General features: G+C 40.8%; 1 protein-coding gene and 1 non-coding gene across 2 annotated transcripts; one reads left to right on the top strand and one right to left on the bottom strand.

Moving 5' to 3' along the window:
* Nucleotides 1–6,122: 6,122 nt before the first annotated feature.
* On the top strand, nt 6,123–6,227 carry LOC120095716 (U6 spliceosomal RNA). Its single transcript, XR_015633843.1, has one exon. It is a non-coding gene; the product is annotated as a U6 spliceosomal RNA (small nuclear RNA).
* Nucleotides 6,228–6,287: 60 nt separating this feature from the next.
* Nucleotides 6,288–11,456, bottom strand: Stfa3 (stefin A3). The gene is made up of 3 exons (NM_001105877.1): nt 11,358–11,456; nt 7,719–7,820; nt 6,288–6,489 (listed from the first exon to the last, which is right to left on the bottom strand). The coding sequence occupies exons 1-3, from the start codon at nt 11,439–11,441 to the stop codon at nt 6,364–6,366; spliced, it is 312 nt and encodes a 103-aa protein (NP_001099347.1). The 5' UTR covers nt 11,442–11,456; the 3' UTR covers nt 6,288–6,363.
* Between the last annotated feature and the right edge of the window lie 473 nt (nt 11,457–11,929).

Below are 11,929 nucleotides of genomic sequence, written 5' to 3'. Positions count from 1 at the left end.
TGCAGTCCCGGGCGCCATCTTAGGATTGCCACCACACCCACTCCCCACATCCTTTGTGACTGTATAGCTCAGAATGGCTCCCTACAAATTACCTCCAGAAGAGTAACCCACAGGTTATGATGCATTTGGATGGCAACCCATAAAGACGATAGATCTATGGAGATTCAGAGAGGCCATTGTAGCCTATAGCATTCAATCACTGTATGTGAAACAGGTTTTAAATAATTAAGGCATGCAAAATCGTGTAATTCCTGAAGATTGGAAAGATTTAATAACAGCTATCTTAGAAGCTGGCCCTCAACTACAGTGGTAGGCATGGTAAAGAGAGGAGGCTGTTGCTATGGAGTCACATAAGTCTGGAAGGGTTAATATTGTCAGGGACCAGTTGCTAGGTGAAAACGAATATTCTGAGTTACAAATACAGATTCTGTTTGATGATGTCACCTTAGAGCAATGTCATACCGTAGGTTTAAATGCTTGGGAGAAGGATGAACACAAAATGAAGACAATCTGAATCCTTTACCAAGATAAACCAGGGCTCGGATAAATCTTTTAGTGATTTCTTACATGACTAACTTCAACTGTAAATAGAACAGTATCAGTTCCAGATGCAAGAGAAATGTTAATTGAGTCTTTAGCTTTTAAGAACACTAATGCTGAATGGGAAAAGGCTATTAGAGCTTTAAAGTTCAGATCCACACCTATCTATGAATGCATTAAAACTATTGTGGATATTGCATCTACTGCGATCAATGCTGCTATGATGGAACATGCAATTGCAAAAGGAATGAGAATTCAGAATGTCCATTGACCATGGAAGACCAGGTTATTTCCTAAAAAAAGTAGACAATCAGTTCCACAGGATAATAATTTCTCTGATGATAATCTAGGGGGAAAGCTTCCTGGGAGAAGTAAAAAATGTGGAAAGTGCAGACACATGGCTCAGATCATGCAGAGATATACAAGGCAATCCCTTACAATCAGGAAATACTGTCTAAGGGGCTTTGCTCAGACCCCACCAAAAAGCAGCATGAGCCATTTGTTTCATGCCAGCCAAGGAGAGCCTGTTTTAGAAAGCAACTAGAAATATTAGTGCCTGATATGATAGAAAAGGCTGATCTACAATTAATCACTCTGACAACAGAACAAGAAATGTTTTAAATGGTAGAGGAGGCACATATTTTGGCAAAGTGCTATAATGATTAGAGACCAAAGTTGAAATTTCAATTAAATGGAATTGATATTGAAGGCCTAATGGGTAGTGGAATCTAACTTGGCTACTTCAAAAGGTATGTACACAGCTTCTGGGACAATGTCACAGGTGAAGCAGAGTCTAAAATGGATGAAATGTATAGGACCAGAAGATCAGATAGGAAGATTAAGACCATATGTGACAGACATGTGTGTTCTGGAGAGATGGCTCAGTGGTTAAGAGAACTGACTGCTCTTCCTGAGGTCCTGAATTCAATTCCTGGCAACCACATGGTAGCTCACAACCATGTGTAACCAGATCTGATGCCTTCTTTTGCTGTGTCTGAAGACAGCTATAGTATACTCATACAAATAAAATCAATAAATATTAAAGGAAAAAGTACAGGTGGAAGGTCTTGCCACAAAGTATGTTAAACAGTCCCACTTTGTGTCATTACTTTGTACAACAGCCATTACAAGTAATTAGTAAACAGTTTCATCAATCTATAATTTATCACTATATGAATGATACTTGATGTGTGATTCTATTCCAGATAGGTAGCTTAGAAAAAATGTTGAAGTAAAGACAATTTTGCCTCTGTGGGTATTAAAAAATGCTCCTAAAAAAATAAAAAGAGGAGATTCTATTAACTACCAAGTAAATAAGATAGGTCTTCATAAAAACCCAGCCATAAAAAGTACAGATTAGAAGACATTAATTACAAACTCTTAATGATTTTTAAAAATTGCTAGTAGATATTACTTGCCTACAACCCACAATTGGATTAACTACTTGAGAATTAAGTATTTTATTTCAAACCTTACAAGGTGATTCAACCTTAAAGGGTCTGATAACCATTTAAATTATCTAATATCTAGATCAATAAAGACAGTTCGTGTGCAAACCGAACTAAAAACATGCTAGCTCAGCGAACTAACACTATGTTCTTAACCATATACAAAACATCTGTGTGTAAGTCTAAACCTATAACTAAACTGTTAGCTCTTTAGAAATCCTTCTTCTGTCTGTGTCATTCTATGGAGTTAGTCTACCTTTCTCTTGAGTTCCTCCAAACTTAAGATGGCTCCTTAGCTCTCTTTTCTAGAACACTGCCTTACCTGTGTCCTGGCAGATGCTTCCTTGTTATCCCTTCCTTCAAAAGCAAAAGAGTAAACTCTAGCAAAGATTCAATTGCTTATACAAGAAGTCTCTTGCTCCTCCTTATACTCTTGACACTGTCATGGTGGGGAAGCTCCAAGACAAGCCAGTAGGGGTCAAACCATTTCACCTTTACAGTAAGGTAGCTCCAAGCCATCCAGCTGGGAAAAGATGGGTGGATTATTGTATCTCCTTTTAGACTAAGAAAGGAACAAGTCTCAAATATTTTAGTTTGGTATGGGTTTTTGCATGGTGATAGAAATTTAAAGTTATGTTTGCTACACCATAATGAACATATGATTCAACTCTTGTTTAAACATATATGTACCTATACCTTGAGTGCAACTCATTTTAAATGTAATTTAATGTCCTAGTCTTACAAAAGTTGCTATCATAAACTGATAGCAATAATTAAGAAATACAGGTTAGTGGTCAGTCATTTATGAATAATCATATCCTTTAATACATTCAGAACTAGTAGTCATGCTAGGTACTAACGTAGTTGATTGCAGGAGGAGGCTTTATTTAGCCAGCTATGTATGTTTTCAAAGTTAAGCCAAAACAAGTAATGAGAAACAGACAAGTTTGTCTAATTAGATGTACTTTTGATAGATATATGGTCTTCAAAAACTTCAGAGATTTGCAGAATATGTCATTTAAGATGTTTTAATAAAAGAAAAAGGTTATTTTGACAGAGAGACACGTCATCTCCTGGTGAGAAGGGTAGGCTGACTCCATGACAGGCTTCGAATTGGCAATTCAGGAGACTATGCCTAAGAACTGGGCAAGTGCAGGCAAGTCAATTACTAATAGGAAAAAACCCAGGCTTCAACCTCCATACCCAGGTAATGGTTCCAGAATGCCTAGACGTAGAATAAGATAAAGCTCATCTACCCCAGAACACAAATGTACTTCAAATAGAGCCTTTGAGATCACTTGGTTGTCTCTCTACCTTGGCAGTGGGAGACCCCAGCATGCTGGACTTCTGCAGAATAAAACACTCTTTGCATTTGCATACTATTGTCATCATGGAAGCTTACACTGGCAGCGCCACCAACATCCACCAAAGAAGATGATGTGTACAGCAGATTCTCTACCTGGAGTTTGTTCCAAATGTGGTAAAGCTGGCCACTAGGCTATAGCCTGCCCCTTACATTTCCTGAAGACAGTTCTCGATCCAAACTGTGGACAAGCAGCACCCTGGGAAGTTGATTGCCCCACTGTGCCTTGACAAGATGAGAGAGTTCACCCAAGTTCCTGCTTCAAAAAAAAGTCTGTCAGATCTTCTGGGCCTGGTGGCTGAAGATGGATGCCCCACCAACTTAGAGGAGCCTTAGATGACTGTCCAAGTAGCCAGTTTCTGTCACTTTTACAGTTTTGCAAGCTGCTTACTCTGCACTTCCTCTTTACTCAGGTAAGTTTTATCCTTCCTGGGTCTCTAATGGGACTGAAGACTGGATAGTGATAGCTTTTCAGTTTTCTTTGTAATAAGATTCAAAAACGATAAATTTACAAATGAGGCATAAAGTTCATAAAGATAAAAAGTCGTAAAAATTATAAGGGATCTAAGGAAGTGTTTTAGGGTCTAAGAAGGTTGATAAAGGTCGTAATGCCTAAATGGTGACAAGAAAATGATTTATGATATATAAAAGGAATGAAATATTTCAGATAGATACTGAAATATTTTCTCCTAAGTTGCCAAATACAAATGGACTAAACACTGTGAAAACAATCCTTACCCTGATAGTTCTCATAGTTGTTCTTATTGTATATAGTTTACTCTTATTACAGACAAAGTCATTTCTTGAACTATAATGGGGAGAGACTGTGACCACCTGGAGGTACTGTATTTACCAGCTCATAAGAGAGTGCTTTCAATTGTTAATTGAACCAGTGCCTGGCTAGCAGGATATGTAATTGTTTATCATATTGTTACCCGCTCCAAAAAGAAAGGCAAGCTGCCCTGGGGAAGGCCAAATACCACCCCGCCCCCCAGGTCAACAAGTAGTGTAAGGAGTGTCACTTTTTTGTATTATAGAGGGCCGATGGCTTGGAGGTGAGACAGGAGAATGGACAGAGTATCTGGGTAGGCAGAGATGCAGACAAATGCATAGAAGACTAGACAGACACAGAAGGGAAATGGAAGGCAGACAGGACAGAGCTGGGATGTAGGCAGTGAGAACCACATGGATAGACACAATGGCGGAGAAGTTGGGTTAGGACAGCTGGGAGACTGCCCAGTCAAAGGCCATCTGTCTTACACTATATAGATTTCTACATGTTTTCATAGAACCTCAAGTAGGATCTCATGAAAGTCACTACTACAATAATAAATATATGTAGTTATAATTTTAAATATAGTAAGATTCTGAAAATGGGGACCAAGCAAAGTTATACATGTCTATAATCTTGTGTTCAGGGGCTGAACCAGGAGGATCATGACTTAGTGGCCAATTGGGGCTACATATTAAGTTGAAGACCAATCTGGGCTACACATAGCAGCCATCTGTCTCAAACAAGCATACAAACAATGAACCAAACATATTATAAAATATGTTACTTACACTTGTATTCATAGAATATGATACAATAGTGCTCCCCTAAGTATAAAAAGGTATAAAATGTTATTTTAATGAACTTTAAAATTGTACATAGATAAAAGGCAATTGGAAGTGATTAATGAAACAATTCCATACGTGTACATCCACAGATACATACATATGTAGTGTCTATAAATTCAGACAGAAGGAAGTAGTGGATGCTTAGCAGTGAAGGGTGAGGGGAGAGGAAGGAAGTTAGAGGACTGACAGCACTTCCTTGTGTGTGGAAAGGAAAATATTGTGAAATGGCAAGGTGAGGTTTGCACACACTTGTGAACGGAATCCTTGAACTATCTCAACAGCATGGTATTTATGACATATACATTGTTCAATAAAAGTATTCAATGGGCTATGACATTGGTCAGTGGGTAAGGGCATTTGTCACCAAGCCTAATTACCTCAGTTTGAGAGTTGTACCCCTGTGGTTGAAGGGACACTGATTTCCTCGAATCATTTTCTCACCACAAGTGGGCTACGGATGATGCGTGCACACACAGGCACGCATGCACGCGTGCGCGCGCGCACACACACACACACACACACACACACACACACACACAATAAATGAAATAAGAATTTTAAAAGAAGACAGAATTAAATGGAATACACGATTCTGGACTGGATCTGTGTGTATAATAAATGGCATTACTGCAACAACTTGAGAACCTTGAGTGTTGCCTGGGGACTAGATGTCAATGTGCCACCAGTGTTCATTCCTGGTCTTGATCATTGGTTTTTGGTTTTGTATGAGGATGGCCTTATGGGTCGTGCACACTGCTATTTGCTCTAGTGAGCACCAGGAAGCCTTTGTTTGTGATGGAATATCACTGCAATTGACTGACGTTTGAGGGAAGCATGGCAGCGGGGGTGGGGTGGGGTAGGGTGGGGTGGGGAGGCAGCTTTTTTAAAATAAGTTATGATTGTTTCAAAACATGACTTGTAAAATACCAAATTCAATTTTGAAATAAGAAAGCAGAGAAGACCTGTTTGGTTCCAGGCAAATGAAGGCATCAAGGTGTGTGCTTCCCTGACAGCCATCAATGCACCTGCAGTGAGGATGGGCGATAAGATCCTTTACACAGTCATTGTACCCGAGTCATAGTTTTTATAAGGTTTCCAGTTGGAGCCATTTTTTTCTGTGTGTGAAGTATCAACTCTGAACCGTGAACACTGGGCCCCCTTTGACGGCATGTCTATTTAACATTGGAAGGATACAGAGGTTACCATGACCCTTGCCCAAGGATGATGTACAAATTCATGAAACACTCCACATTTAAAAGTAATTGTCTAGGAAGTAAGGTCAACACAATACTGAGTAATGAGGGAGGAAAACAGTTATTTGAAGAATGTTTCTTTATTGATGGCTGCATTTCTTTACAGTGAGAGGAATCAGGTCACTTTAGAATTTGCTGCTTAGAAGTCAGTCAGCTCATCATTCTTGGTTTTGTTAGTCTGGTAATCAAGAAGTTTCAAATCATCGTCTCCAGAAAGGCCTCTGAGGACTTTCATGTGAAGGAAACGACCATTCCCTACATCCACCTGAAAGACATAAAAGAAGAAAAAAGAAGGAAAGAAAGAAGAGGAGAGAGAAGGAAAGAAAAAAAAAGAAGCAGATTATTCACATGGATCTCCATGGTGTGACAGATATTCCTTCTTGTTAAGACTTCATGTGTCAAGCTCTCCTGAAACCACACTTCTGATCTGAGACAGCACCCATGAACTGAACTTACAATCAACACTCAAGTTAAGAGAAAGAGCAGCTAATAGTATGGCAGCAAACATATTTCTTAAATATATTTTTTTTGTCTTTTAGAAAAAAAATTTATTCAATTTATTTGTATTTCAGTGCATCATGTGAATGCAATGCCTGAAGGTGTCAGAAGAGGGCGTTAAATCCCCTCAAACTGGAGTCCGAGATGGCTGTGAGCTACCAAGTGGGGGCTGAGACCCAAACCCAGGTACTCTGCAAGAACAGCCACCAATCCATTTCTCCATCTAGATTCCGGTTTATTGTACTTTTCCCTAAAATCTTGGCACAATTACATCCCAGGGTTACATTTTATTTTCATGATATCAGAACCAGGAGCCTGTGGTTTTGGTGATTCTGTTTTCTGTCTTCTCGGTTGGGAGAAAAAAATGGCATATAGTTTGATAAGGGAAAAGAAACTCAGATTTGCTTTAGAAAACATGGACTATATGGTCTCCAAAATCTCTGCTGTGCTGCAAACTCCATTGTCAATGTCCATAGGCTGCCTCCTTTGTAATGTAAAAATAACAAAGTCTAAGGACCATCACGACAATGGTTTTTTTCAGCCTGGACCTGGGACCTAGATGATCAGGATAAGAATTGCCACTTTGTTCTTTAACAGAACAATTAAAGCTCTACAGTAGACATTATGCTCTGGTATCACTTTCTACCTTAAAGTTCAAGTGCTACTAACGAAAGCATGCCATCATATATGGCATTACGATGGGCATCATACAACATGTGTACACGTGCATGCATGTGCGTGTGCGTGTGCGTGTGCGTGTGCGTGTGTGTGTGTGTGTGTGTGTGTGTGTGTGTGTTCACACTGACTTCTTGCTGTAGGTCAGGAGAAAGCTTTGTGTATTCACAAGGTAAAACAAGGTAACTATCCTACCATCCAGTGGATTTGGGGGTCTTATATTTGCAAGTGTCTTAATTAAAGACCAGTGGTAGACATGAAGCTACAGTTGGGGAAACAGGAAACAATCACTTCAGTGCTTGAGAGAGGTTTGAGTCTAACCTTCATGAACAATATTTGTCCAGCGACGACTTGAGATTTATACTCGACGACCTTGAATTTTTCATATTTCTCATTGGTTTTCTCTTCAAGCTGTCGTTTGACCTAAGGAGGAGAAAGTAAGAGATGATGTTAGGGCTCAGTTTACCTGTGATACCAACCTGGGAACCTCATCCTGCTGAGAGTCCTCAGAAATGCTGATGACCCTGGGCTGGCAGCTCTAATCCCAGAATTTGGAAGACTGAGGCAAGAGAATATCATTCAAGAGCAGCTTGGGTTACATAGAAAGTTCCAGGATAGTTGGGGTTACCAATTGAATCCTGCCTCAAAAATCAAACACACACACACACACACACACACACACACACACACACACACACAGAGACAGACACACGACAGACACACACATACATACACACACTCACACACACACATAGACACACACACAGACAGACACACGACAGACACACACATACATACACACACACATACACACACACATAGACACACACACAGAGACAGACACACGACAGACACACACATACACACACGCACTCTCACACACAGACACACACAGAGACAGACTGACACACACACAGAGACAGACACAAACACACACAGGTAGTCACACAGAAACACACACACACACACATAGATACACACACAGAGACAGACACATGACAGACACATGACAGACACACACACATACACACACTCACACACACACATACACACACTCTCACAGACACATACAGAGACAGACTGACACACACACAGAGACAGACACAAACACAAACACACACAGGTAGTTACACAGAAACACACACACACACACACACACACACACACACACACACACACACACCCTTAAAACAGGAAAACAAAGCAAAAAAACAATATAGTCATGATTTGCAATGAAGGGCCCCAGTAAGTACATCTATATTTGATCAGTGTACGAAGTAAACCACACATAGTGGAGATTTTCTCTGGGCTCCTTCAGATCATTCTAGGGATACAGTAACCCTCTCTGGCCCAACACTGTGTGAGGACCCAACAGACCAGAATCTTGGAGAGATAGACTGAATTTCCTGACTTAACAAGGACTTTCCTTAGTATCTGCACCATGGTGTTCTCTGGAGAGAGAATGGTTGCTGTGATTGAGAAAACGCTTCCTAAAAACACAGGGTTTACTGCCTGCTTCTTTGCCTGCCAACACTTTAGTGGGTGTTGTCCCCTCCCGCTGTCTCCTGCAAGACAGGACAGATGAGTGACATCTGGGAGCTGAGCCACCACCCTGTACCTGCTCACCTGACAGTAAAGGGGTTGGCACCACTGCCTAATGTCCTTTTTGGTCTTAAACCTGTGATCATGGGACAGTGCTTAAATAAGTTTCATTTTATAATATTCCCTAGATATCATGATTTCCTTTGCACTGTTAAATTTGGGGGAGTAGGGGCCGTTTCTTTCAGTCCTTTATGTAGCTCCTGCAGTTTGTAACCGGATGCTGGACATCTAGGAGAGACTCAAGAAATGGCTCCATGAAATGGTTCACGTGTGGGTGGCTATGCATCTCTCATGGTGACTTAAACCTGAAACCCTGGCTTTTACAGAGAAGGTAAGGTTGCTCTCTTCCTTCCCTCTGATCCCTGCAGAGCTCCCAGTGTGCTGAGGGTGTGCACTGGGAAAGGACAGGTTAGTTTCTAATCTGGGTGACTTGAGCATCTTGAGTCTTGGGTCCATCATCTAAACGTAGGCTGGATTGCATCCTTGTCTGCCTGGGGGCTTTGAAGATCAACTGAGAGGTGGGACAGAAATCAAGGCTTTCAAAACAGCAAAGCTCCTTCCCAGGTGACGTGGCCCTGTTAATATCTGTGTCTCATTCTGATTCTCTGGAGCTGCAAGAAAACATTTCTAAATTCATTGTATTATTGAAGATGCAGTCCATAGATGGTGTCATTATTAAGATAAAACCTTCCAGTAGCTTCCTACCTTAAAATTTATATGATCAAAATACATTTTATGCATGTATAAAATCCCCAAGGAACTACTTAGAATAACATGTTCAAAAATTACCCTAGCCAGCAGGATGGACACACTCCTGTAGTTCAGGGTACTTGGGAGGCTAGAGGTAAAAGGATTAGTTGAACATGTGAGGGTTGAACCACTCTGAATAATAGCAAGACCCTGGTTTCAAAAGAAGAGTAAATAACCAGATGTTCAAATATTAAAAACCATGAAAATCTGCTGTAACATTTTATTTCAAATAACTCTATTTCTTTGTCTATCCTCTCACAGTGCTGATTATTGGAATATCTCAGGGGGCTTTTTATTTCAGTCATCATAAATATCAACTAGGACTCATCTGTATATATTCGTTTTTGAAATAAATTTTATGCAAGTTATGTTAGGCCTTTTAGCTCTTTCTTCTTCCAGGTGAAGTGGGGGACTTTCTTTGGCATCCTATTTTAAGGCCCCATCTCCCCCAAGCCTTCTAGGATGACGGATATATCAGGTCCCACAGGAAAGTAAAGTCGTGGGTAGGAGTGCCCACACTCCCATAGACCTTGGAAGAAATGAGGACACACAGGCCTGTCTAGCCCTCTTCAGTGAGACCCACATTTAATCTAAGTGACAGGTGCCTCACGTGCACATTTAAGGTTGAGAACACCAACTTGATGTGAGGATTCTAATGAAGATTTAAAGATTTAATTTTCCTCGAAGTAAAATGCTCCAAGATATTTCTTGAAATAAACCTATGAGTGAGAACTATTTAGCCTTAAATATTTAGCCACTGAATTTTAGGCCTCTGACCCCCTCTAGAATGTTCAGTGCCCTAGGTACGAAGGCTCCCATCTGTTCTACTCACATAGAATCTGATAGTGCCTAGCGTGGTGGCCCATGACTGTAATCCCTGCACGTGAGAAGTTGAGGCAGGAGGAGTGCCTTGAGTTTGAGGCTAGCCTGAGTCACCTGTAGGATAGACCATCTAGCAAGACCAAGTCTCAAAGGGACACAAAAAGAAGCAAAAAACAACCCAAATTTATCTTGTCCTCCAGGATGATTCGACTTTAGATAGGGAAACAACATGATGTAAGAAAATAAGGCAACAGATTCAAACCTACCTCCATAATTCGCATGCGTTTTTCCTTTGTAAAACACACAATACGATTCATCTTTCTATATAGATGGTAGTTAAGCAGCCTGTGTGAACTTGCTAGAAACTCTGAGTTCTATTTCGACTGTGATGGGTTGGTGGTCACCGCATCCTGGAGTCAGCTCAGGAATCCTGAACTGCCTATGTGCACTCACACATCAGCTTAAACTGTTGGGATTGGAAAATCCCGCCAGTAATTCGAGCTCCTGGGATCAGATATGTGCGGTGTAGAGACGATCCAGCATGCATTTACTGTCAGCCACTGGGGAAACTGAGGCTGCAGTTAAGAGCATGGCTTGGCCGACTTTACTCTTAGGATGTTAGAATTTCTCTGAAGGGCTTAATGTTTCACTTTCAGCTGTATCAGAGTCGGAACGAAACCCATATATGTTGGTTCCTGTGATTTCCCACACTGTTAATGCCATGCCAAATTATGAATCAAATTATGAAAGTTTCTTTTGAGGTCAAGTTTTTCCTAAAGTACTCACCTTGTCAGCAACCTCCTGGATTTCTGGTGTGGCGGGTTTGGCCTCCGACACGCCCCCTACTATTCCTGTGGTGCCTGGATCCATTGCTGGGCAGGATGCTGAGAAGGAATGATCCTGCAAGCACTGAGACTCAGGGTTTTAAAGGTATCTGTAAACTCCTCCTCTAACGTATTATCTCCACAGTATCTGAAGGAATGGGGAAGTGAGTGTGGCCTCAGGGAAGTGTTACTGCATCCCTGAGAGAAAATGCTGAGTGGAGTTGGGGGTTCATTGGGGGAATTGAGCAAACATGTGGGCCTAGGACTCAGGTGTGGTGAACATAGCTCCTCCCTGCACTCTCTGTGCCAATAATGATATCATGTTGTGTCATAGAGGAAGGACATGTATAACCTGAGTTTCTAAATATGTTAAACCTTGAAGAGTTCTTTAAACAGAATTCTCAATAATGTCACGACTGGTTGCTTAGGATCCACCCAACTTTATAAAGATAATAAAACTCTCTAAAGTGGAGTTTTTCTTGCATTTTCTAAAGTGTTCATCCACAAACACAAAGAATAAAATCACAAACACCT

Source organism: Rattus norvegicus, chromosome 11, assembly GCF_021556685.1.
Source record: "Rattus norvegicus strain SHRSP/BbbUtx chromosome 11, alternate assembly SHRSP_T2T, whole genome shotgun sequence".
NCBI classification, from domain to species: Eukaryota; Metazoa; Chordata; class Mammalia; order Rodentia; family Muridae; genus Rattus; species Rattus norvegicus.
Note: the sequence above shows the minus strand (reverse complement) of the source record. Positions and strands in the feature narration are given on the sequence as shown.